The sequence below is a fragment of the Ambystoma mexicanum genome, chromosome 2p (assembly GCF_040938575.1).
Source record: "Ambystoma mexicanum isolate Mex_15411 chromosome 2p, UKY_AmexF1_1, whole genome shotgun sequence".
In the NCBI taxonomy this organism is placed as follows: Eukaryota; Metazoa; Chordata; class Amphibia; order Caudata; family Ambystomatidae; genus Ambystoma; species Ambystoma mexicanum.
In genome coordinates this window covers 881,476,809-881,499,516 of record NC_090923.1, presented here as the reverse complement: position 1 = coordinate 881,499,516, position 22,708 = coordinate 881,476,809, and the positions used below count along the sequence as shown (strand labels likewise).

At 45.3% G+C, this 22,708-nt stretch overlaps 1 protein-coding gene across 1 annotated transcript in view; it reads right to left on the bottom strand.

Moving 5' to 3' along the window:
- Window positions 1-2,511: 2,511 nt before the first annotated feature.
- The window catches only part of AP2S1 (adaptor related protein complex 2 subunit sigma 1), a 66,853-nt gene continuing 46,656 nt past the window's right edge, over window positions 2,512-22,708 (bottom strand). Inside the window, exons 3-5 of the mRNA XM_069644578.1 lie at window positions 11,665-11,778; window positions 10,413-10,472; window positions 2,512-4,452 (exon numbers count right to left, since the gene is read on the bottom strand). Of these exons, the coding sequence (XP_069500679.1) occupies window positions 4,351-4,452; window positions 10,413-10,472; window positions 11,665-11,778 (276 nt within the window). The 3' untranslated portion in view covers window positions 2,512-4,350. The remainder of the gene's footprint in view (window positions 4,453-10,412; window positions 10,473-11,664; window positions 11,779-22,708) is intronic.

Here is a 22,708-nt window from a genome sequence, read left to right as displayed (position 1 = left end):
ATTTGTTTCTGTTTTCTGAGCAGAGCCATTTGCTGTTGGTACTCTTGTTCAGAGGAGAATTGCCTAGCATTTCGGTGCTGGACTGCCCCAAGGCAGGACAAAGACTGATATGTTTAGGATATTTCTTCTCTGTGAAAGATAGTGAGCTAAAGACTCTGGGTAAGTCTCTCGCAACCAGGACTAATGTCTGGCAGAGGGACTCCCAGGGCCCCCATTGTTAACCCCATTGTTAATTTGGAATAAATCAAGGGCCATTTCTGATATTAATCACTTATGTGCTCTTCATTCCGCTCTGCCAAACAGTAATACTTTAATACTTTCTTCGCCTCCCTTTTTCCTAATCCGCTGCATCTTTCAGATCCTCTCTTCCTGACCCAGCTGCCATCTCCTCACAGCTTCTGGCTTTGCTATTCTTCTATCTTGAATCGTTGCTCCTCTATTTACCCCTCTTCTTCCTCACTTTCTCTAGTCCCTTCCTTCTCACCCCAGTCCTTAATGTCCTCTTTCTGTCCCCTTTCGGATTCCTTTATCTTTCTCTTTAAGGCCAAACCACTGATGCTCCTGGGAGATACTCGTATCCTTCTCAACACCTACTGCTAATCATATTCTCTTTCTCATCTTGTAGCTCTGTTTAACTCCTCTATATACCTCTACCTTCCCTTCCTCTTGAAAACATGAAGACCACACATGACCCTTGAAAAGAGCACACATGACCCTTCCCCCGCCTCTACTTTTCGCCCTCTCTCACTTCTTCCATTTCTTTCTACACTACTCAAACGTATTGTTTACTCAGAGGTCTCAAGCTCTCTGAATCAGAGCTCACTTCTTCCTCCCTTCCAATTTGCATTTCGTGGACACCACTTAAATGAAACGGCCCTTCTGTCTTAGCTGCTCTTCCATCTTCTCGTTATTTCAAGCTATCCTCCTCCTCCTTCTAGACTCGTCAGCCGCATTCGACATGGTTGGCCGTTCAATTCTTCTTTCCTCCCCCCCTCAACTTGGCTTTCATGATTCTGTTCTTGAATGGTTCCACTGGTATCTTTCCAATCATACTTTTTTGTCTCCTGAGTGGGTCACTCCTCTCCTGTTCTCCCATTCTCTCACGGTGTGCCTCAAGGCTCTTAGGCCACCTTTTGTTCCCCCTCTTGCTCCCATTTCTTCTTTTGGATTCTCATATAACCTCTACGCTGATGACTGCCAGATTCTTCTGTCGTTCTCTGGGTCCATTCCTTCTGCTCTCTAGGCCTGCCTCCTTTCTATCCAATCCTGGATACCCTCATACTGTTTACACCTCAATCTGTCTAAGATAAAGGTTCTAGTTTTTCCTTCTACTATTCCTCCTCCTCTGCCCCCTTCCTCTTTCATTTCCTCGCGTCCCTTCCAATTTCTACTTCTGTGCGTAATCTGGCATCTTCAGCATCTCTCCCTCATTTACTTCTCAAATTGTTTCCATCTCTTGGCTGACGCTTTCAACATCTACGAGACAAGACAGTTTCTTACTTTTGATGCCTTTATGCCGATTTCCCCTTTCGTTTTCTCATGCTAGTCTTACTGCTCTAGCCTTCTCCGTCTCCCTGCCCATCACCTTGCTCCTCTTCATTCCATTTATCAATCCTCAATTTGTGTTCTGTGTATTCTTCCCCAGCGTGACTCTCTCTTCGGCTTCACATTCACTACAGTAGCTAACTTTTGGAACCGGTCTACTTTTCAATTTTCTTTGAGTTGCTTTCAAATGTCTTAACTGTGTAGCACAACCATATCTCTTTGCTCATCTCATTCTATTCTCCTTCTTGCGCTCTATGGTCTTGGTCCCTCTTTCTCTTAGCTGTCCCTCAGCATCCTTGTGCTTCTTGTTTTCGTTCCTTCCCTCTACTTGCACCTAAACATTGGAATGCTCTCCCTCTTTCTCTGTGGTCTTTCCTCATTTTATCTTTTTAAAAGCTCATCTTAAGGACCATTTCCTTTCTGCTTGATCTGTTCATTTGACATTTACATATTTATTGAACCGTTTTGATTTCTCTGTACCCCAACCCGCTTGAATTTTCACATTTGAGTTTATACGAAATAAGGCCACAAGGAATGACTCAAGGTAGCACTTTGCGTTTAAAAAAAAAAAACAATTCAATTAATTATATTTTGTGACCTAGGTCCAATCACTATGTTCTTTTGCTTCATTGGCTATAGATTGTGACTGCTTAGAATCAGAACACTAAGCAGCAGTATTAATGTTGACATTTTCTCAGACTATTTTTACAAGGTGCAACTAAGCTTCTGTGTAACTTCAGGGAGGTCAATCAAGTTAACAAGGAGTAAAGGTGAATTAAGTCAACAGGTTAATGGACAAATATGAAAGCATAAATGAGGCAACCCAAATGTAGGAAATGTTGGTACCCATTTGTCAGACAAAACAAGCAAAGTGCATTTTCCCCCCATCAAGAAGTAGGGCATCCCGTCCCCACATTTCGTCTTCACACTTTACCATAGAGCAAGAAGCCGACACAGAAAATAGCATAGGTTTCACAGACACGATTTATTGGTAGTAGTGGTATACATCGCTTAACTTCCAGTAATGATACACAATATAAAAAAAAAAGTCCACTGTGTTGGGAAACCAACAGGGATGGTCCCTCATCCGTGCTCCAAGAACACAGGGCATTTTCAGCACAAATGATTGACGAAATAGGGGAAGAGGCGGTTTACAGAAATTGGAAGAGGATATGGTGCCACACCTGGAGCGGGGAGCACAGGAGGATGCACACACAGCTCAAAAGAGGAAGCAATGCAACAGATTCATGTTCACAAATGCCTCCAATAGCTGAGCTGCATATCAACTCAGGATCCAACATAGAGCAAGGGAGGGATCCAATTGGGTGATCAATGTGGCAGGTGACTGGAAAAGAATGGATAAGAGTCGGCCACTGACAAGAGACTGACGGAATGATTTATCACCTCTTTGGCCGAGTCCATCAGCCTCGATAAGCAACCCTGCTTTCCATTACACACGGTCAGAATCTGTGCAGTGCACTTATAGTCCTCATCAATCCAACTGGAGACTGTTCTATAGAGCAGCAGATTAATGCAGGGAACCCCCTTCCCCCCATTCCCAGAGGATGTTGAACCCCCATTTTCAGCCACCCCACATCAACCAGTTCGAGAGTAATGGAGCTTTAAATGGGTTGTCCTGGTCATGAGAAACTGCAGATCAGGTGACTAAAGTTTTTAAATATGTAGATCCATCTTCTTGAGGGTGTAGTTAAAAAAACAGAATCCAAGTTCATCTCCTAATACATGATGTTGAGATGTCATCCTCACTGACAGAGTGCTATAAGAGTACAGGAATAACCTGCAGAGCTTGTAGGAATGCCCTTATGTTCGGGAGTTATGCTAGAAATTATACAGCCAATGGCATACCGTGAGAGTGTATAACGTGCACACATTAAAAAGATATGCACAGGAGAGTTGGGTACTATGCTAGAATAGGATGAATTTGTACCTTTGATGTTGACTTATGCCCCATGAGCAGGTTTACTTTTTTGGTTGAATGTCCTGCGTGGATATGGAAATTGCATGGACAGAGTCCAAACTAGGCTTACACTAGGCACACACTATTTAAATTACAAGATGGAGCCTCGAAAAACCTGGTGACCTCTCACTAAGTGCCAAGAAAGTATTCTTACACTTCGGCTATGATATGAATTAGAAAGTAAGTTTATGAATGGTGATGCACCAAGTATGCAAAGTATAGAATGAGAGCTGGTGACCAGGTGAAAGACAAGAATGTCTAGAAATGAAAAACATGAATACCCTATTATAGAGTCAAATTGACACTTGGCAGCGATTCCTTGGCTTCAGTTGTCATAGCTTTCTTCTCAACAAAATGTGTGTGTGGGAGGTGGGACGCAAGTCCCCCTTATACTATACTGGGGGCCAGCATGCCATCCAAAGTAAGTTTGTAGGAGAAATGCAGTGAATAAAAGTACAGGGAGGAACGTATAGGGTGCATTTTTGAAGGTGGTTTTAGAGTGCGTGTTAAAGTGGCGTTTCTTTATGCTTGTGACATTTATTAATTACCTGTGGTATAAAGGGTTAGGGTGTGTGTGACTGCGTGTGTTCATTGTCAAAGTTACATGGTCTATGTGTTGTAAACATGGGAGTCACCAGGACTACAGAGTTGCAAGGACGAGCAGTGACTCAGTTGTGCACGTTTTTGCAGATTAGCTTCACTGACCTCAACTGCTGTGCGAGTTGATTTGTTCCCTCGTTATGTGTGCACATGAATCACTAGGGCTCCGGAAATGAGTGTGGGAAAGCTGCCACAGGAGGAGATACTTAAGAAACCTTGGCGATTTTTCACTCCAGTGACTGCAACATAAGCAACTGTTTGAGCACCTTGGTTTGACTAGTTTCTCTGATTTCTCCGGCTAGGAACATCTCATCTACCACAGTGTAAACCTGCAAGAAAGACAAGCAAATATTAATAAGAATTCTGTGGCCTGCAGTCTAGCATCAGGTTCAATAAGGGTGCCAATGGCTTCACTGTAGTAGACCAATTTCTTCAAATATATGTTTCTGAACCATTTTTTAAACCATTACCAGTATCAGACGTAATTTTCAACAGTTGTTTAGATACATATTTGCTGTGTTTTCATTTTAATTTTCGACCCAATCAATTTAATGCGTTCCTTAACCTGTTTTTGATTTCACATTTCTGTTTGGATTTTTTGTATTATCCTTTGACTGGTATTACACATAGTGGGTGATATGTGCCACCTAACAGTACGAGGGTCTATCACCAGGTGGTATATACTTCCCATTATTTAAAGCCCAGCACAAGCAGGGAAATGCTTCCATCAGTAGAGAACGTTCTTGCTTCGACGAGCTCACATATCCCTGCCAGGGGGAGGAAAGTGAGACTGGATTTACAGCGGATATGCCCCATGCAAATTTAGTCCAGACCCCGGCCTCTAGCAGTTCAGAATTACAAATTAGCATTATATGTAACGAAGAACAGGGCGGCTGTAAATTGAACAAATTATTTTCAAAGTGGGCAATAACAGAGCAGAGGCAGTCCTAGTGTAAGGTGCCTTTGCATAAGAGCATCATTTGATTGAGTGACATGTCCAAGTGATGGGATGTGTAGGACTGGGAATATGTACCAGAGATAGGGAGTGGAGATATTTTTTTACATTGACAACCTGGGCGAGTATTTAAATATGTACAAATTACATAGAGTGGTCCTGGTGGCAGAGTGCTGTAGAGGTGAGTGGGTGGTTAGTTTTCAAAGGAGGGTTGGGGGACCTTAAGGGATAGTTCTCCTTCCATCCTTCATAGGTAGTGTTCGAGCCACACTTTCAAGAGTTACGTTAAAGAGAGGCTGGCAGAGTGGGGCAAACAGAGTGAAGAGAGAGTAAAGGAGCAAAGGATGGAGGGGCCACAGCAGAATGATAAATTTTAAAGAGACAAAGAGCAGAAAGGTCAAGAGGGAGAGTACAATGAGATTAAGGCAGCCAGGTAATGGGGGCAAGACCATTGATGGATTTATAGACCATTAGCAGGAACTTGAAAAGCAGTTTTGCATAGAGAACCATCCAGCATGATGGTAGGTGGAGGAGAATATGGGAAGGTTAAAAAGAGCACTCGTCACAAAAATGGAGAAAGCGAGTAGGCTCTCGCAGAAGCTTAATTTGGTGAGCACGAGAGTAGAGATTAAGCATTTTAGTTGAGTGGTGCATGAGATGCTGGCATATTTATCTGCGGTTTAGGAGGTGGAGTGTCTGCAGTGACTAACAAACTTGATTTTCTGGTAGCTATCAAAAAGGAATTCCAGGGGCAATAGATGTGGAGAGTGGGTTTGGCATTGGGAGACCGGGAGAAGGAGGACTTCAGTCTTTGAACAGTTGAGCATGAGGCAGAGTAGAGTGGTACAGTGGTAAATGGCGGTTAGGCAGTTGGTTATATATGCAGAGATTGCTGGGGTGAATTAAGGGAAGGAGAAGATCAGAGTATCATCAGCAAAGAGGTGAAAGTAACAGCCAAACAAAGAAAGGGGTTTGTTGAAAGAGGGCATCTACAGGGCAAAATGAAGTGGGCTTTGGACTGGTCCTTGAGCATGGACTACTGGAAAGGGTCCTGGGGAGGAGATGCTGGAGTCTCACAAGATGGAGGACATGCAGTCAAGGATGGGAGAACACCCAGTCAAGTACAGAATCCTCAAAGCCAAAGAGGTTAAGAGCTTGAAAGCGGGAGGGATAAATCAACACTGAATGTAACAGAAAAGTTTAGAAGGATGAAAATGGATGATATAGTAGTGTTTCCCCGAGTGCACAAACAGGTCTTCTGGAAACCAGCACACATGTCCCAATCTTTCAAGTTCCACTCTCTGGAGGGCAGGATGGGCCAACATGTGTGAGAGGGGACTGTGATGAACATAGCATATGGGCACCATACATCCAATGGAGGAATTTCTGTTCAACAGTTTTTAACATCTGCCTGGATGGAATGAATGAAACCTTCGACTGTAATCCCACTCCACCCAAGTATCAAATTTTGTAATATTATTATTATTCTTTTATTTGTACATAGTAATTAAAAACTTTTACAAACATACACTTAATCAAATTACTAATTCCATTACTAAGCAAACTATAAAATCTAAAATCATTATTCTCACATTGTACGAGTACTCTAAATTCAACACATTAACAGTTACTGTTCCTCACAATTTGACTAAGTTTTCAAAATTCATTAATTCGTTCAAAATTCCACAACCGGAAGAGTGCCATTTGTAACTTTCTGTTTGTTGAGTTCAGACAATACGTCCAAAAAGCATCTGACTTAATAGAATCAATGTTGTGTACATAGGACCCCAAGTTCGCAACTATGGGCGTCTTTAACCCTAAACATACGGTGAGCAAATGTCTAGCAGATTTCACCATATTATTTTTATCACAAACCCAACATAGCGATCCTCCCGGTCTATATTATATATATTGGACCAATTTTTAACAGAGTAGGTAACTGGTTTGTCCGAAGTTTTAAACAAGAACATTCTGAGACACGGGCTAGGGCAACACCTTATGTACTTTTGAGCCTTAAAATACATATGCATAACATTAGATAATTCAGAATGGTACCACAGCGTATATAAATGGGCACTAGACTGCATCCAGTCCCATGGGCTTACCTTCTTTTTAAATAAATATTCGCTTTAGGATTTAAAAGCAGGTCCCACGTCCGAAGTCAGGTTTCCATGCAATGCTCCCTAGACAACTCTCAACCCAAACAACGAAATCCCTACTAACATTTTTCTGTACTTTATCAGGGGTACTAGCCAACAAGCTAAGTAGTTCACATTGCAGCCTAGTGTTCTCCTCAATATAGAATACTCCCTGCCTAAGAATAGCCAGACCCTTTAATGAGACCAGTCCCAACTCAAGACAGATATTCCATCGGCATAGACCTTGATAATCAGAGTATAGTTTTCCAAAAATGGCCTTCAATTCTATCAAGCCACACCATATCCAAGTTTGAGAGGGCATCTAATCCATACAAGACCATAGGGCTGAAACATTGTTTATACAACACGAGTATACCCTCAAGCGAATATCCTGCTGTCTGATTAGAGAATTTACCATTTGAGACTTTATATTTTTGCAATATGGGCCTTTGTCTCTTTTGGCAGGTTTAGTACACAGTTTCATGCAGATGTTTTTGTCTAGCGCTTTGTTTTTTGAGCTCATTGGCTTTTTAGTTTTATTTTTTTTAAATATTACTTAGTCTCAGCTTTTTGCTTCATTGGCCGTTTACGGTTTTCTTTTATTAAGCCGACTGACTTTTCATTATATTGAGGGCCTTTGTCATTGGCTTCTTATGGAGTGTCTTGTTTAGTTTTAAATTTCTTTCAAATTGGTTTCCATGGGTTTTGAGGGTTGTCTCCTTTTTTGTATGTTTTACAGCATTTGCCAATTTAGTTGGAGTTTTCCTGACTTTTGTATCTTTATTTCACCATTTCCTTTAGTTAATTCTCCTACTCCATTTGCCTGGTTGGGCTTTTATTGCCTCATTGCAAAGCCTACAGTGACAACCTAGCTGTGCAACGTGATCTTGCTATGTGAAGATATATATCATGGTAAGAGTAACTACCCTGTTGCTGCCAACACGGCAGAGATCTTGTCTATTGCAGTTGGCTTGAGTGTCCTCAGTACCTTGCATCTTTTCTCACAAATCAATATTAATGAATAAAAGCAAAACATTATTACATACTATTCTGTGTCAGTTAAACAAGCCACACGAGCAAACGCCCTTCAAGACCTTTGGCGATAGAGCATGTGTCGAGAATAAGGGGCACAAAAACGAATGTCCATAACTATTCCAACCTTGGCTTCTAGGTTGAAGGCTAGCTGTAAAGGTAGTCATCGCGAGTTCACCATTTAGTGAAACAAAGCAAAAGCTTTGTTATCCAGACCCTTGCTAACATAAATTCACCAGTAACAAGCACCTGTACTGGTGGCAATAGTAATGGTTATGGGAATGCTGAATAAAGATTGGAAGCCAGATAACAGAGCAACCAGACCAGTAAGATTCCTTATATGGCTTGATAACCGACATTCGTTTAACAGGCATTCTTGATTATAAAGCAACATTGGGTTCCCCATTGAAACCAGAAAATCAAGCTTTTACTGTAAGCACATGCCAATAAAGCACCAATCTTCAAGAAACAGCTCCTTCTCATTTCAACAACTTGAAAAACAGACGGAAAACTATAAAATAATCTCGCATTTAACAGGCCACATTTCTCATAACTGGGCTTTAACCTGCACCATGCATCTGATATTATGAACTTGGGTATTCCCCTGCGCCACTGCCAGATTAATTTGTATGATTAATTAACATCTAACCAGAACACAATAATGTGTTATTACACTGTTAGATTCTGTTTTTGCAATACCTACTAGATATTTACTTACACCGAGGAGATTTACATCGTTTTGGGATATAAATCATGTGTCCATTACTACAAAAACTGCTAATTACAAGAGTAATTCAATATAAAAAGGCATATAAATGAAAACATGATTAATTTGTGATGGGTATGTTTTAGTAGAATTACAAATGTGTGTTTGTTAGCATCGTTCACAAAACATACAATTAGTAATCATTATTTTTCAAAAGAGTATATGGGTCCTTCACATGTAATTCCCCTGAGAGATGGTCATTAGGCTATGTTTCAAAAACAAATCTAGGCCTTCTACTACAGACATAACCCTTACCCATGCCAGATTATAGGATGCCTCAAATATCCACCTTTTTCTTATCTATATAGGAGGCACAAAAAGGATTCTCTTTCCTTCTGATTGCAGGGAACTTGGGTTTGCTGCGGTCAACTGTCTAATGTCACGAAGAAGAGTCTTTAATTCCCACACAATGTCAAAACCTAGGTGCTCCCGATCTCCTAAATTGTGTTAAATCTGGGGCCTCCCCCACCTTTCCATGTTTTCAGAAACATATACTTCTTCCTCCTCATATGATGTCATAAACCTGAGCTTACTCCTAACCCTCATTTGATTTCACAAACCCAGCCGCTCTCTATAAGAAAGTCACGAAGAAGAGTCTGCTTTTGACTCCATTTGAGGTCCCGTCTTGGGATTGCCACTGACCCACAACTGGTGCAGTGAACCTGGGCTTCCTTCCACCTCTGGCCCTCTATTGTCACAAAGCCAGCCTTGCTTCTGCCCCTCCCCCATATGAGGTCTTAAACCAGAGTCTTCGCTGAGCCCACCAGCCACAAGATCACAAATGCAGGTCATGTAATATAATAAGTAACTGTTTTTACCTGTCCTCTTCCCCATGAGATATCGCAAATCAAACATACCCATCACATATCAAGCCTGAGCCTTCCATTATAATTCAACATGTGTACCCTCTGCAGTACCTCCCACATAGGATGTTGTATCACATCATAAACCTGGAACAATACACCCAACCAAATGATGCTACAATAGTGGGACTTGTACTCAACATCTCAACCCCCCAATGCGATAGCTCAAATCTGAGCCTGCTAAAGATCCCAACACAAGGTCACCAAGATTAGTCCGACACAGTGCTGCACCTTCTGCCTCTCATGGGAAGTAACAAATATTGGTCTTCAGATCGCCCACCAGTCCATCTAGATCACATGTCTAGTGTCCACCAATATGTCAACATAATCCCCCAATAAAACACAACATATGGGTCTCACCCTAGCCCCACATATGTTGAGTCACTGGACTTTTCTGCCCCTTGGAAGTAATTTTACAACCTTTGGTTGAATCCTGTCTCACCCATATGATACACCCTGGCCTCCTCCCACATTTTGGGGCAATCACTTGCAAAGCATTTCCACGGATCTATGAGAAGCAGCAAGCAATACTTACTTTGTAGAAATTGAACACCAGATCAAGCTCACAAACATTATGGAAATATTCATTCAGCACCTACAAAGACAAAAGTTCATTTTAGATCCTGTTTTAGGGAAAGATAAAATCCGGCCCTACTGTGTTTCACATTTATTTGCACCATTGTGCTTTTCCAGATGTGCCTCAGACCTAAAGTGGATATTTCCCTTAATTAGGTGTACAATAATGAGGAATCCCTTGCACCGCACAGAGGGTTGAAGATTTGCTCTCATCAATATACCCTCGCTTGGGGAGCTATATTTATGGACCGAGCCAGTTATCACTAAGAATAATGTTTTGCTTTGAATATTCACTCCTTGAACTAGAAAAAGGTAATATTAGACCCTGCTCCAATCAGATAAAAGGTGTGTGGCAAAAATCAAAGGTGTCAAAGAAAAATCATACCTTGAATGATTGTGAATACCAGGAATACATCATCCTGGATCTGTTAAGTGCCTGTAAAAAAATGTCTGTACTAAGAACTTCATATTATTATTACTGGAATTATTATTAATCCCAGTGATAACACAGAGCGCTATTTTATTTATTTCATTTGTAAAGCACACATACAACCCGTAGGCACTGAGGCGCTGTTGCAGGTACAAAGTACTAGACAAGCTAGTGTGGAAAAATAAAAGCTCAGAATTCTAGCTGTTATGGTGTGGGTTCTGTGCCAAAATGCAGCTCCAGTTAATGATTGAATTTGTGAATGGAAACGGATTATTAAATGTAAGAAGCCAAATATTAGCGTGCACGTTGATTTTTCTTTGACACTTCTAATTTGTGACAAATTTAAACTATCATACAGTATTGATACAAAGAAATGGCATTTCTTTATCTTATTCTCCTTTTCATAATCTATGACGTGCAACAATTCTGGTACACAATCTTACTATTCAATGCGTTTGTGATTTGCAGAAATGTGCCCAAACATGGATGCAGACATCCAAAATGCACTGAACAACATTTGTGTCTGCCATTAAAAATTTTCTTCACAAAAAAAAAACAACAAATGTAACATGCAGCTTTAATATAGTGGATTTTTTAGAAGGGTTCTGACCAGCTTTCCGAAAAGGGATCTTGCCAGTGAATTTCACTGATTTGATGTACACTCTGGATGCTGGAGTGCTCTGGCATGAACCAAACAATATAGGGAATTGACTGTATAAATTTGAACTATTAGGTGTTGCCCACTTTAATTTTACAGATTGACAGTTTACAGACATCTTACCTCCACAAAGTTGTGAATAGCCTCTAGATATGCCAAATTATTGTCGTTCACATCAACACAGATGCAGAAGTACAGACCTGCATAACGCCGATAAATGATCTTAAAGTTTCGGAACTAGAGGGGGGGGAAAAAAACAATCCAATGTAGTATCATTCAGCGCATGGCTATCATCAAACAACTGCTATAGGGGAAGTATATAAGCATGTTTTCCAAGTGTGAAGGAATACACACGAAAGCTGGAAAAGTGCTTCATGGTCAGTGAAAAATGATGAATGGTTCTCATCCATTATCTTTTAATAAAAGGAGGTTATTATTGGTTTTACCCTCAACATGAAGATGCAAGTAGCCTAGAGCTCACTTACCGTTATTTCACTCCTAAATTTTGTGTAGCTCTGTAAATAAGTACAATTGTGTCACATTCCACTCATGTTCTTTTAGACCATTTTTGAAATGTTACACTTAAAATAACCCTGACAAAATAAAGAATACCTAAAATAAAGCAGTACAAATAATTTACTGAAAAAGTATCAAACTAAAAGTGAAGAAAGGAAAAGAAACAAACTTTAAGACAGGGGCTTTGAGGTATGGGTGCTTGCAATTCCCCCATGTTTTGAAAGTATACCTTACCAGATTTAAGTAAGCAAATGCAAATGAAGGGTTATGTAGTTGAGCTGGAGAGAGGGGAAGGTATGGTGAGAAATTCCTCTTTCACTAATTCTGTAACAGACCAAAAACATTTTTAAAACAAATACATAGGAGGACCGCCAGGGGGCGCGGAACATGACAGACCTGTGAGCTCGTGCTCCGTCAGCACCGCGGGGCCTAGTGTGCTTCTAGGATCCCCGGCCAGGATTTTAAAGCAGCCCCAGAGGAGACCTCTGTCCCCGGATTAAGGGGGAAGCCCCACTCGCCCAGCAGCCCGAGACGCAAGCCTCCCTAGGCGCAACCACGGAGAGAGTCGCTGGGAGCGGGAAAGACAGCCCGCCAACGCGAGCGTCGCTTACTGCGCGGGAGACATCTCCGAGCTTCTGCCGAGCAGACCCCTTGGAGGCACACGGGAACCGCCAGCGGCGTGGGAACTACCCCCCCTACAATCACCACAATATCAGGGAAGCCGGGGAGGCACCCCCTCGTCCACAGCCCGGAGAGAGACACCAGGGGCCAGATACCAGAACGCTGGGGGGAGAAAGACGAGGCCGCTCCGGACCCGTCCCTGGCCAGAGAGGACGGGACTGCCACGCACCGATCCAGGCGCTCCCCGGGTGCACCCCGCGTGAAAGCCTGGGCGCCTGGACCACAGAGGACCCGGAGAAAGTCGGGCCGCACACGTGAGGGACCGTGCTCCCGCTGCTCTCGGGCCCCGGGCCGAAATCAGCCGCCGATACAAGGCGAGGAGCCAAGGGGGGGGGGGGGGGGGAAGCAGGTTGGTGTTGGCATTGTGGCCGCAGCACCCTACAACAAGAAGGGGCCGTGATCCCTGACCTGAGCTTCTAGAACATTCCAGGGGGACCCCGCATAGCGGCGCCACCTCCCGGGTGCCCGCCCTACCCCTGATCCTGGAGCAGACCTCACTCTCCGGCGCGATTAGTTCTCTCCAGCGGTTTCGCCGCCAGTCCCCAACCCAGCCCGAGGGCCCCAGAGTCATCATGCTGGCTGTGGGGACCCCCCCCCCCCCCCGACAGCACTGACCAGGGATGACCTCAAGGATCTCCTCCAGGAGATCAGAGCGCTCCACACAGACATACAAGCCTCCATTGTAGAACTCTAGGGGAGAGTGGACACCCTGGAAGACAAAATGGAGGGGATGGAAAACAACCATCTACAGGCGGACCTCCTCGACATGAAATATGAGGCCAGGTTAACAGACTTGGAAATGAGAGAAGAGGACATGATCCTTAAGATGGACAATCTAGAGAACAGGGAACGTCGAAACAACCTGCGCATTATGGGGGTATCTCAGGAGAGAGGGGAGACGCCCGCGGATGTGGGGAGAAAAGTCCAGGGCCTAATCAATCAACTCTTCGCACTGGAGGGGGGCAAAGAGGTCCAGCTGGAAAGGGCGCACCGAGGTGGAGGCGGTGCGGGGGGAGGCCCAAGATCCATCGTGGTGATGTTTCTCCGCTACAGGGAGAAAATGGAAGTACTGGAGAGGGCAAAGAGGCTGGGGAGCTTCATCTTTGAAGGGGATACCATTAAGATTTATCAGGACCTTTCGACCCTCACGCTCACCCGCAGAAGGGAGTGCCGTCCACTCACACAAGGGCTGACAAGCTAGGACATGAGATACAGATGGTCCTTCCCATTCGCCCTATCCTTCGAACGGGTGGGGGTGGACTACAGGGTGATCAGTGGTAAGGAGGCAACGCAAGTTTTACAGGTGCTCAAGGGAGACCCTCCGAAGGAGAGAGAAGGAGCGGGAACCCAGCCCAGACCGGAAATGGAGAGGGGACCGTTGGGTCCCTGGTCGACAAAGAAGAAAACAAAGGGCAGGAGGAAATTTAAAACACCCAACACCCCACCGTCAGAGGCTGGAGGAGACTAATGAAACAACTATAAACTCCTGGGATACATCAGGTTCATAGTGCCACAACCCCGGCCGGGGACAGGATTTTCTTTTGACCACGAGAACTGCGGTGCACAATCATGTTTCGGCTTTGGCGGCTTGCCCGTTGGCAGGCGTCACAAACAGGGGATGGAGAGGGGAGGGAGGCGGGAGGGGAAAACGGGCTAGGGGAGGAAGGAACTCTCGGGATCTCCTCGGATCCAGCCATAACGGGGTACAGGGCAGCTCCCGCCGAATCGGGAAGCCGATGAACACCATGCTTGGGAATAATGGCAGACCATGAGAGAAAGGGCCGGGTCGAGATGATCAGAATTGGCTCACTCAACGTCAAAGGGCTTAACTCCCCAACTAAACGCTCTCTTCTAGGGCGAGAAATGAAGAACGCGGGGACAGACATCCTCTTTGTGCAGGAGACCAGATTGGTGAAGGGTGAGGAGAGGGCCATCCCCGGATCGCATGTGGGCCAGGTATTTTGGGCGTCCAGCGCCACTAAAAAGGCGGGGGTTGGAATCCTGATCCACAGGCACCAAAAACTAACAGAGGTTTCCCATTGGGAGAGGGAGGATCCTGATGGTATCCGGTAATCTCCACAACTTAAGAGTCTCCTTGGTATCCATTTACTGCCCCAATGTAGGCCAGAAGGAATTCATCCACGAGGCCATGGGAGAGGTGATGCGCAGGGCGGAAGGTCTCCTGGTACTGGGTGGGGACCTCAACATGTGGGTGGACCGGGATTTGGACCATAGCGGTGGGGCCACCCAACCAGGCGGCGTGGGGGGAGGCCCGGAATGGGGGCTCAGAGACCTGATGTGGGAAAGGGGACTTGTGGACATTTGGAGGGAACGTCACCCAAGAGCAAAGGGGTACACCTTTTACTCAGCAGCCCATGGGACAAGGACAAGAATAGATTATCTGTTCACAGGTCACCAGTTCATGAGTAGAATAGACGCGTGTGATATTCGCCCTGTCAGTTGGTCAGACCATGATATGGTCTGGTCGGACCCAAGCATCTCTGGCTTAAAGGCCAGGGAATCTTTGTGGAAATGCAACGACTTCCTGCTCAGGGACGCAGTCTTTAGAGAAGAAATGTCCTCGGCTATCAGAGAATATTTCGAGCTAAATGACACAGGCTAAGTGGATCGGGATATCGTATGGGAGGCGGCGAAGGCAACTTGGAGGGGTAGGCTGATAAGTGAAGGAGCCTCCAAGAAAAGAGAAAGGACCCTTCTAGCTCACAGATTGAGGTAAGATACACTCTCCCTAGAAAGATCGGAGGGGAAGGGGGAAGGAGAAAAAGAGAGGGACCTAGGCCTGGCGAGGGAAAATGAGACAGGAACTCAGGGATCTAGAATTGGGCAAAATAGTAGCGGGACTCCAACACCTGCGTCAGAGGTACTACGAGAAGGGGGACAAGGCCGATGCTATGCTGGCGGCCCAACTCAGAGGTCAGAGAGCGGACAGGTGGGTCCAACAAATCGGGGATGATGTAGAAGGGAAATGTACGGATCCGGAAGACTGAGAAATTTGCTAGTTTTTACGAGAACCTATACGGAAGAGAGGGGGTAGTGGAGAGGGAAGCACAGGAGGCATACCTCAATGGGGTCTCACTCCCGACCATTGGAATGTTGGAATCCGCGGCCCTAGATGCCCCAATAACAGAGGAGGAGGTGCTGAAAGCAATATCGGGGCTGAAGCTGGGTAGGGTCCCGGGGGAGGATGGATTCACCGCAGGCTTCTACAAGGCTTTCTCGGGTTTACTGGCGGGTTTCCTAGCGGGTCTATTTTCAAACATAATGCAGACAGGGAAGGCACCACCGTCATTTGGCAAGGCACTAATCACGGTGATCCCGAAGGAGGGGAAGGACCCTACGGAATGCCCTCCTATAGACCTATCTCCCTCCTTAACGTGGACGCGAAGCTGTTTATGAGAATTGTTGCCACGAGGCTGGACGGCCATATGCCGAACCTAATCCACTCAGATCAGGTGGGGTTTATACAGGGAAGACAGGGAGCCGACACCCTGTGCAAAACTCTGCATCTCATGTGGGTCGCGGCTCCGATGGGCGAGAACCCAGTCCTTGTGTCCATAGATGCCAAGAAAGCATTCGATCGGGTCGACTGGGGGTTCCTACATGGTGTCCTAGAAAACCTGGGCTTTGGAGTGGGGATCAGACAGGCCATCAAAGCCCTATACATGTCACCTTCGGCCAGAGTGACTGTCAATGGTCGCCTGTGTCGCATTTTTGGCCTCCAGAGGGGGGACGAGGCAGGGCTGTCCCCTTTCCCCACTTCTCTTTGCCATGACCATGGAGATTCTCGCAGAATACCTCAGAGGTTCTTCCATGGTGCGGGGCATAGTGGTGGGAGACCGTACCTTTAAACTCGGCCTGTACGCAGACGAAATCCTGCTCCACCTGAGGGCACCCACGCGTTCAGTCCCGGCGGCCCTTCAGATCATCGACCAGTTTGGCAGGTCCTCAGTCTTTAAAGTTAATGTCGGCAAGTCCGAGATCTTCCCATTTGCCCCGGATGCCGATAGGTGCTTACCTGAATTGCCCCCTTTGGGCCTTCAGGTCTGCGTCGATGGGATAAAATACCTGGGGATCAACATCGTAAGACCCGATGAGGACCTGAGCCTGGCAAACTACCCCCCCACTGTTTGAGAAATTGTTCAGGGAGATGGAGGGTTGGGGGGGGAAGGGACAAATCTCATGGATGGGTAGAATAAATGCGATAAAAATGAACCTGCCTCCCAGAGTGCTCTAACTCTTCCAGATGCTCCCATTGGAGGCCCCGGTGGCATACCTCGGAGAGGCCAAGAGGTGCATACTGAAGTTTATTTGGCAAGGCCAGAAGCCCAGAATAGGGCATGAGACCCTCACCCTTCCCAAAGAAAGGGGAGGTGTGGCCCTCCCAGATCTCGACACGTACCACAGGGCCGCCCAGCTCAGGGTTTTGGCCCCCCCACCTTAGAGAAGACCCCAACAAACAGTGGGTCTACATTGAAAACTCCTTCCTGAGCCCAGTTACGGTGGGTGAATGGTTGTGGGTCCACTTAAGAAACTTCTGAGAAGAATTAAAGACCACCCCATTATGGGAACTATGTGGAAGGCACTAGCAGGGAAGGAACATAAGGATGGAGTCACCACATGGCCCTCCCCACTCAGTCACATATGGTCCACACAAGTACTGGAAGAGATTCCGGGACATGAACATTACTAGTCCTGGGGCTTTTTCCAGGCTTGGCCAACTGGTGAGGGTTAACTCTTTCATACCGATCCAGGAACTAGAGGAGGCGCTGGGTATCGGCAGACTTTCGCCACTCCTATACCTTAGACTCAAGGGCATTCTAATGAACCCAAAACTGAAGGAATGCTTACAGAGGGGGCTCACCCCAGTGGAAAAAATACTGTACTCCCATATGGAAATGAAGGGCCTCATCTCACTCCTGTACACGGCCCTCCTGGCTCCCCGAGAGGGAACCACTGGGAGCCTCAGAAGAAAATGGGAAAGGGATCTAGGCTGCACCATAGGGGATGGTCTCTGGGGGAAGCTCTGCACGAGGGCCTTCAAGACGTCGATTTCATGCCAATATAAGTCCCACGCTGTCAAGCTCCTCCACAGGTGGCAGTACGACCCGATACTCTTTCCAGGATGTTCCCAGACGTAGCCCCAGTGTCCTGGCATGGGTGTGGGGAAACAGCCAATTACTGGCATATGTGGTGGACCTGTCACAAAGTCCAGACTTATTGGTCTGAGGTGCTTAGTTGGATCAGGGATGTGGGGGAGGGGGACTACCCGTTGGACCCCATACTGGTGATTTTTGGCCTGCAATATAGAGATGAGCACTGGGAAAAGGTACCGGCCTTGACATGCCCTACTGCTGGCTGCTAGAGCGGCACGGGCCAGGACCTGGAAAAGACAAACACTCCCAACGAAGAGGGAATGGGTGACAGTGGCCAAGGACATTTACTTCATGGACAAACTAACGGCCGCAATACACGGCTCTAGTGTACAGATTGAAACCGACTGGCTGCGTTTCATGGAGGCGTTTGTCAACTCGGAGGACAAGTCTCCAGGGTAATAGGACACCTCCACCCGGCCCATAACTACCTTGTGCATGGATCCCTATACATGGGAATCTGAAGAGTTGATTATACATAGTTGGCCCCGGGCCCGGCTGGTGCTGCCCAGAGATAAGAATCACAAATTGCGGACTCCCGAGTTCCCGAGGGGGGGAATGGGGGGGTGAAAAGCGTTAAAGCCTTGTGTTCCTATCAAGTTTTGAAGTCATTATGGGCTACATGCATAAGTTTGCTTTTTCTCGTTCTTGGAAAACCAATAAAAATTGAATTTAAAAAAAAAAAAAAAAATACATATATTATGACCAAATTCCTTTATTTAGAAAATAGAAGTTTAAAACATTTTAATTTTTACTTTGAAGTTCTTTTTTTCTGTTTAATTTTAAACATCGGAAGTGATCTAGGTTTACCTCGTAAGTTTCAAAGTTTCATTTTTCTGGGTTATTAGAATGAAGAACCAAAAGATTTACTGGGGTCGGTTATCTCTTAGTATGTATAAATGGCTACTTTCTCAATCATCTCTACCTACCATGTGCACCTTACATATGTATGCTTGTTATCTTCCATGGGTTCTAGCTGTGCATGTAGTGTATGCTATTCTTTCGCTGGTTGGAGACTACCAATATAGATGGAAACAAGGCTCCTTAATCACATTTTATGCTCCCCGATTGCCCTTTACAAAATTCCCCCAGAGCACCCTGCATTTCGCAGGTCAGAGGTTCGACAGAAGATACTGAAGGAGCAGACTAATGTTAAAGCTTTGGTTGCTGTGTACTGTTCACCGATTCAAACAGTGATCCTTTCTGAGTGGAGGGTGTTGGGTAGATTCTCATTTGTATGCACAATCTCCTCTACATGAAAGTCCCCCAGCACATTTTGAAGGACGACTGGATTTCTTGTCTTCCCCCCCCCTCCCCCGAGTGAGTGGGGACCTTTTTCCACACACACTCCTTTTACCCTATCTTTGGGATACTTTTATATTTTGTTTTATACATTTTTCTTGTAGTTCTTCTTTCCTCCAAATTTTAGGGCATCTGTCTTTTGTAGTACACAGCACTCTGTGCAGTGTTGCTGGGAGCCCTTTAGGCTTCCCTTTTTATTTTCTGTTATAGGGGGATACTTTTATCCTATCTTTTTAAATTGCGAGATCAGCACACCTTATGGGGAGTGTATCCCCCCCACCCCTTCTCACTGATACTGTCACTTTTTGGTTGCAGGGACAAGCTAATCTGAATGGCTGATGGCAGTGGTTTTATCCTACCTACATGTGTGCAATGTTTACTCCAAGCCTGTACTTACAGCCGTGGTAGTGCACAGAAGGGTGTACCATTGACCCAAAATGGCGTCAGTGTTTTTTTGCCAATTCAAGACGGCTTGTCTTTTCTTGGTCCTTCTCCTGTCATGCAACGTGCTTGGAAGGGGGGGGGGCTGGGGTGGGAGAGGGGGGTTTGGAGGTCCTGGTTTGATTTTGGTCTTCGGTGGGATCCCTTTGTCAAGCCTGCCAAGGCTCCAGTGCGTCTGTGAGGACAGGAAATGGGGAGGACTCAAACTCCACTGTTCTTTGGCTTCTGCTGTGCCCACCTGGAACCAGTTCCAACTGGGAAGCTGACTGTCCTAAAAGAGCAGCCACCAACCCAGAGATTGAATGGTGCATGGGTGCCGATTGGCTGGGTTCCTGCATAAGTGGTATGAATTCTGAGGCTGAAGATAAGCTGACCCCTGAACAGAAGAATCAACAAGGAGGAAGAAGAGCAATGTCCAAAGCCACTTCCAGAAGACCATAGATGTCTGAGTAATCGCTGCTAACCGACCCCAACTTCCAAGCGTCAGAGGAGCCCTAAAAAGGGAGTCTCTCTCCTTTAGACTGGTGGGCCCAATAAGTCTAAAGATAACCTGCATTTTGAGCCACTATGCAATGACCTTCTCAGGCTGCCAACCACCAATACCCTGAGGCCTGTAGCCACTGTGCAGTGCATCGCCTTCCAAAGATCGAATCCTCCCAAAACTTCGGTGGACTCCTTCAGGACCTCCAGAGGCAAGATTACACTCCTTTAAGTCCCCTCTCCAGAGAAGGGGCAGTAATCGTTCTTCAATGGGGTCTTGAAAAGGGTGCCAAAAAAAAAAAAAAAAAAAAATCAATAAAAGAAAAAAAAAAAAAAAGAAAAAAAAGAATCACAGAACACCAAAAGAATCCTTTGTCTGAAGCCTCTTCACCCGATTGCAGCGACAAGATCCATTACAGAGTCCCTTCTTTCGTCTACCTGACCAAGAATCCAGTGACCGGGTCTGCTGTATCGCAGAGGCTTCATGCTGCATCCTCTTCTTCACTTCTAAGGTACTGTTAAGACTCTTGGTAGAACTTACTGAGAGTTGTTTCGCTGCTCCTGTGTTGCTGAAGTGCTGATTCGTGCGTTTGGGAGTTTATCCATGCACATTAGCTCAGGCCTAACATGTGTGCCCCCAGGGAGCCTTCTCCGAAGTCCTGGAACCCTTTTGACCACATTAGCTTTGTGTGGCAGTGTTACTTTGGCCTAGGTGTACACACCAAGTTATGTGTACTACCTACAGCTCTTCCGCTCCCCTAAGATAAGCCTGCCTACTCAGACTTTACTACCACCAAAGCTTGTGTGTATCAGGACTATACTAAGAGTTGGAACCCTTTGTCCCAAGTGTGAGTCTTCTTAGGTCCAATCCAACCGTTTGATGGAGGTGCGGGGGGAGGGAGAGTGTCTCCAGCTATACAAACAGTGGCTGGGTTCAACAAAGTAGAAGGTACATTATTTTATCCTTGCAACTGCCCCGCATAACTCCTCCAGCCCACTTTCCTTTCCTTTCCCTTCCCTTCCCTTCCCTTCCCCTGTGGATATCTACAATCTTTCCCCAGACGTGTATTCTGTGCCAAAATTGCATGTGCTGCATGTGCTGCTGCCCTGAAGCACAACCAACTGGGTGAGTGTGTGCAGACCGGTGGAGAGTTTGTTAGAATGTGCAGTGTGACTTATGGTAGAAAGCTTTTGATTTCCAAATCACCACCATACTGTCCTCAGAGCTCCTAGGTTTGTCTGGAAGTTTGCATATTGTGCCCCTGGCTAGGGTATACAGACCCAAGTCTGCAGAGGAAAAGGAGTAGGGAGAGGATTAATGGGTGAAGAGAGTGCAAGTGCCACAGACAGAGGGAAGACATGTCTCACGATCAAACTAAAAGGAATAGAAACAAACTAGGGGCTTTGAGGTACGGGTTTGTGCAATTCCCCCCATGTATCATCAGATATAAGTAAGCAAATGCAAATGAAGAGGTACGCAGTTGAGCTAGAGAGAAGGGAAAAGGTATGGGGGAAGAATGTCCACTTCACTAATTCAGTAACAGACCAAAAACATTTTTAAAACAAATACGTATATTATGACCAAATTACTTTATTTAGCAAAAAGTTTAAAACATTTTTGTGTTTAAGTTATAGGCGATATTTCAACTTGCTGTGGAACATATCAGGGTTTGCAACATCTAGATTAACATGTTTGGCATCAAAAGGGTACTCCAAGTTGGACAGTAGGAACTAATACATTAATAACAGTTTTTGGCTGTGTGATAGGCTTGATATATGCTCAAGTGGCCCCTTTAAGTATGGTGGCCTTTTTTACCTGCAATTATCTCGAGGGACAAACTCCAGAACACAAATGGTTAAGACAAAGTATGAGGACAAAGGTAAAAAGTGGTGTACTACAAAGTCTAATTTTTCATAACTGATAGTTAAGTGAAATATATTTAAGAAGTTTGTTGGTTTATTTGCGATAAAATCTGATTTTCTAACTCAGGTTTGTACAGCATTTGTTACCCAAGTGCCTTTGGTATCAAATACAAATGTTGGACAAAGTAGTCTATCGGCTGTCAATGTAAACAAAATAAAGAAATCAAGATGCGCACATTTAAAGTGCGGGAATGAGCGGATCTGCAAGGATATTCTATGGGACCTACAATGAAAAAAATACACCCTTGGCACTTCAAACGTTAAGGTTTGGTTTATAATTGGTAGTCGAATTACGGTCTTTACATATTGTCACACAATCTTTCAGAAACAAATGTGTCTGTTAAAATGGATTCAGTTGAATGGCTCTCTCCTAGAAGGCCCTGGAGTGTTCAATTCCTGTCACGAGCGAGAACTTTGAGGTTGAAAATTCAACCTCAAACTCGTAGGTTGAACACCCTGCTCAAAACCAAAAAGATACAGATGACCATGTGGAAGAGGATGGTACTGTGTGGCAAAAAATACAGAAGGATGAGTACTTTACACAAGCTGCAAAATGAAGATTAATGGGTGTGGCAAGCACAGGGCATGAGGCTGCTTGTGAGGTGAGCTCCATACCCAAGCCCCATGAACCCTGCCGGATCGCTTGCTATGTG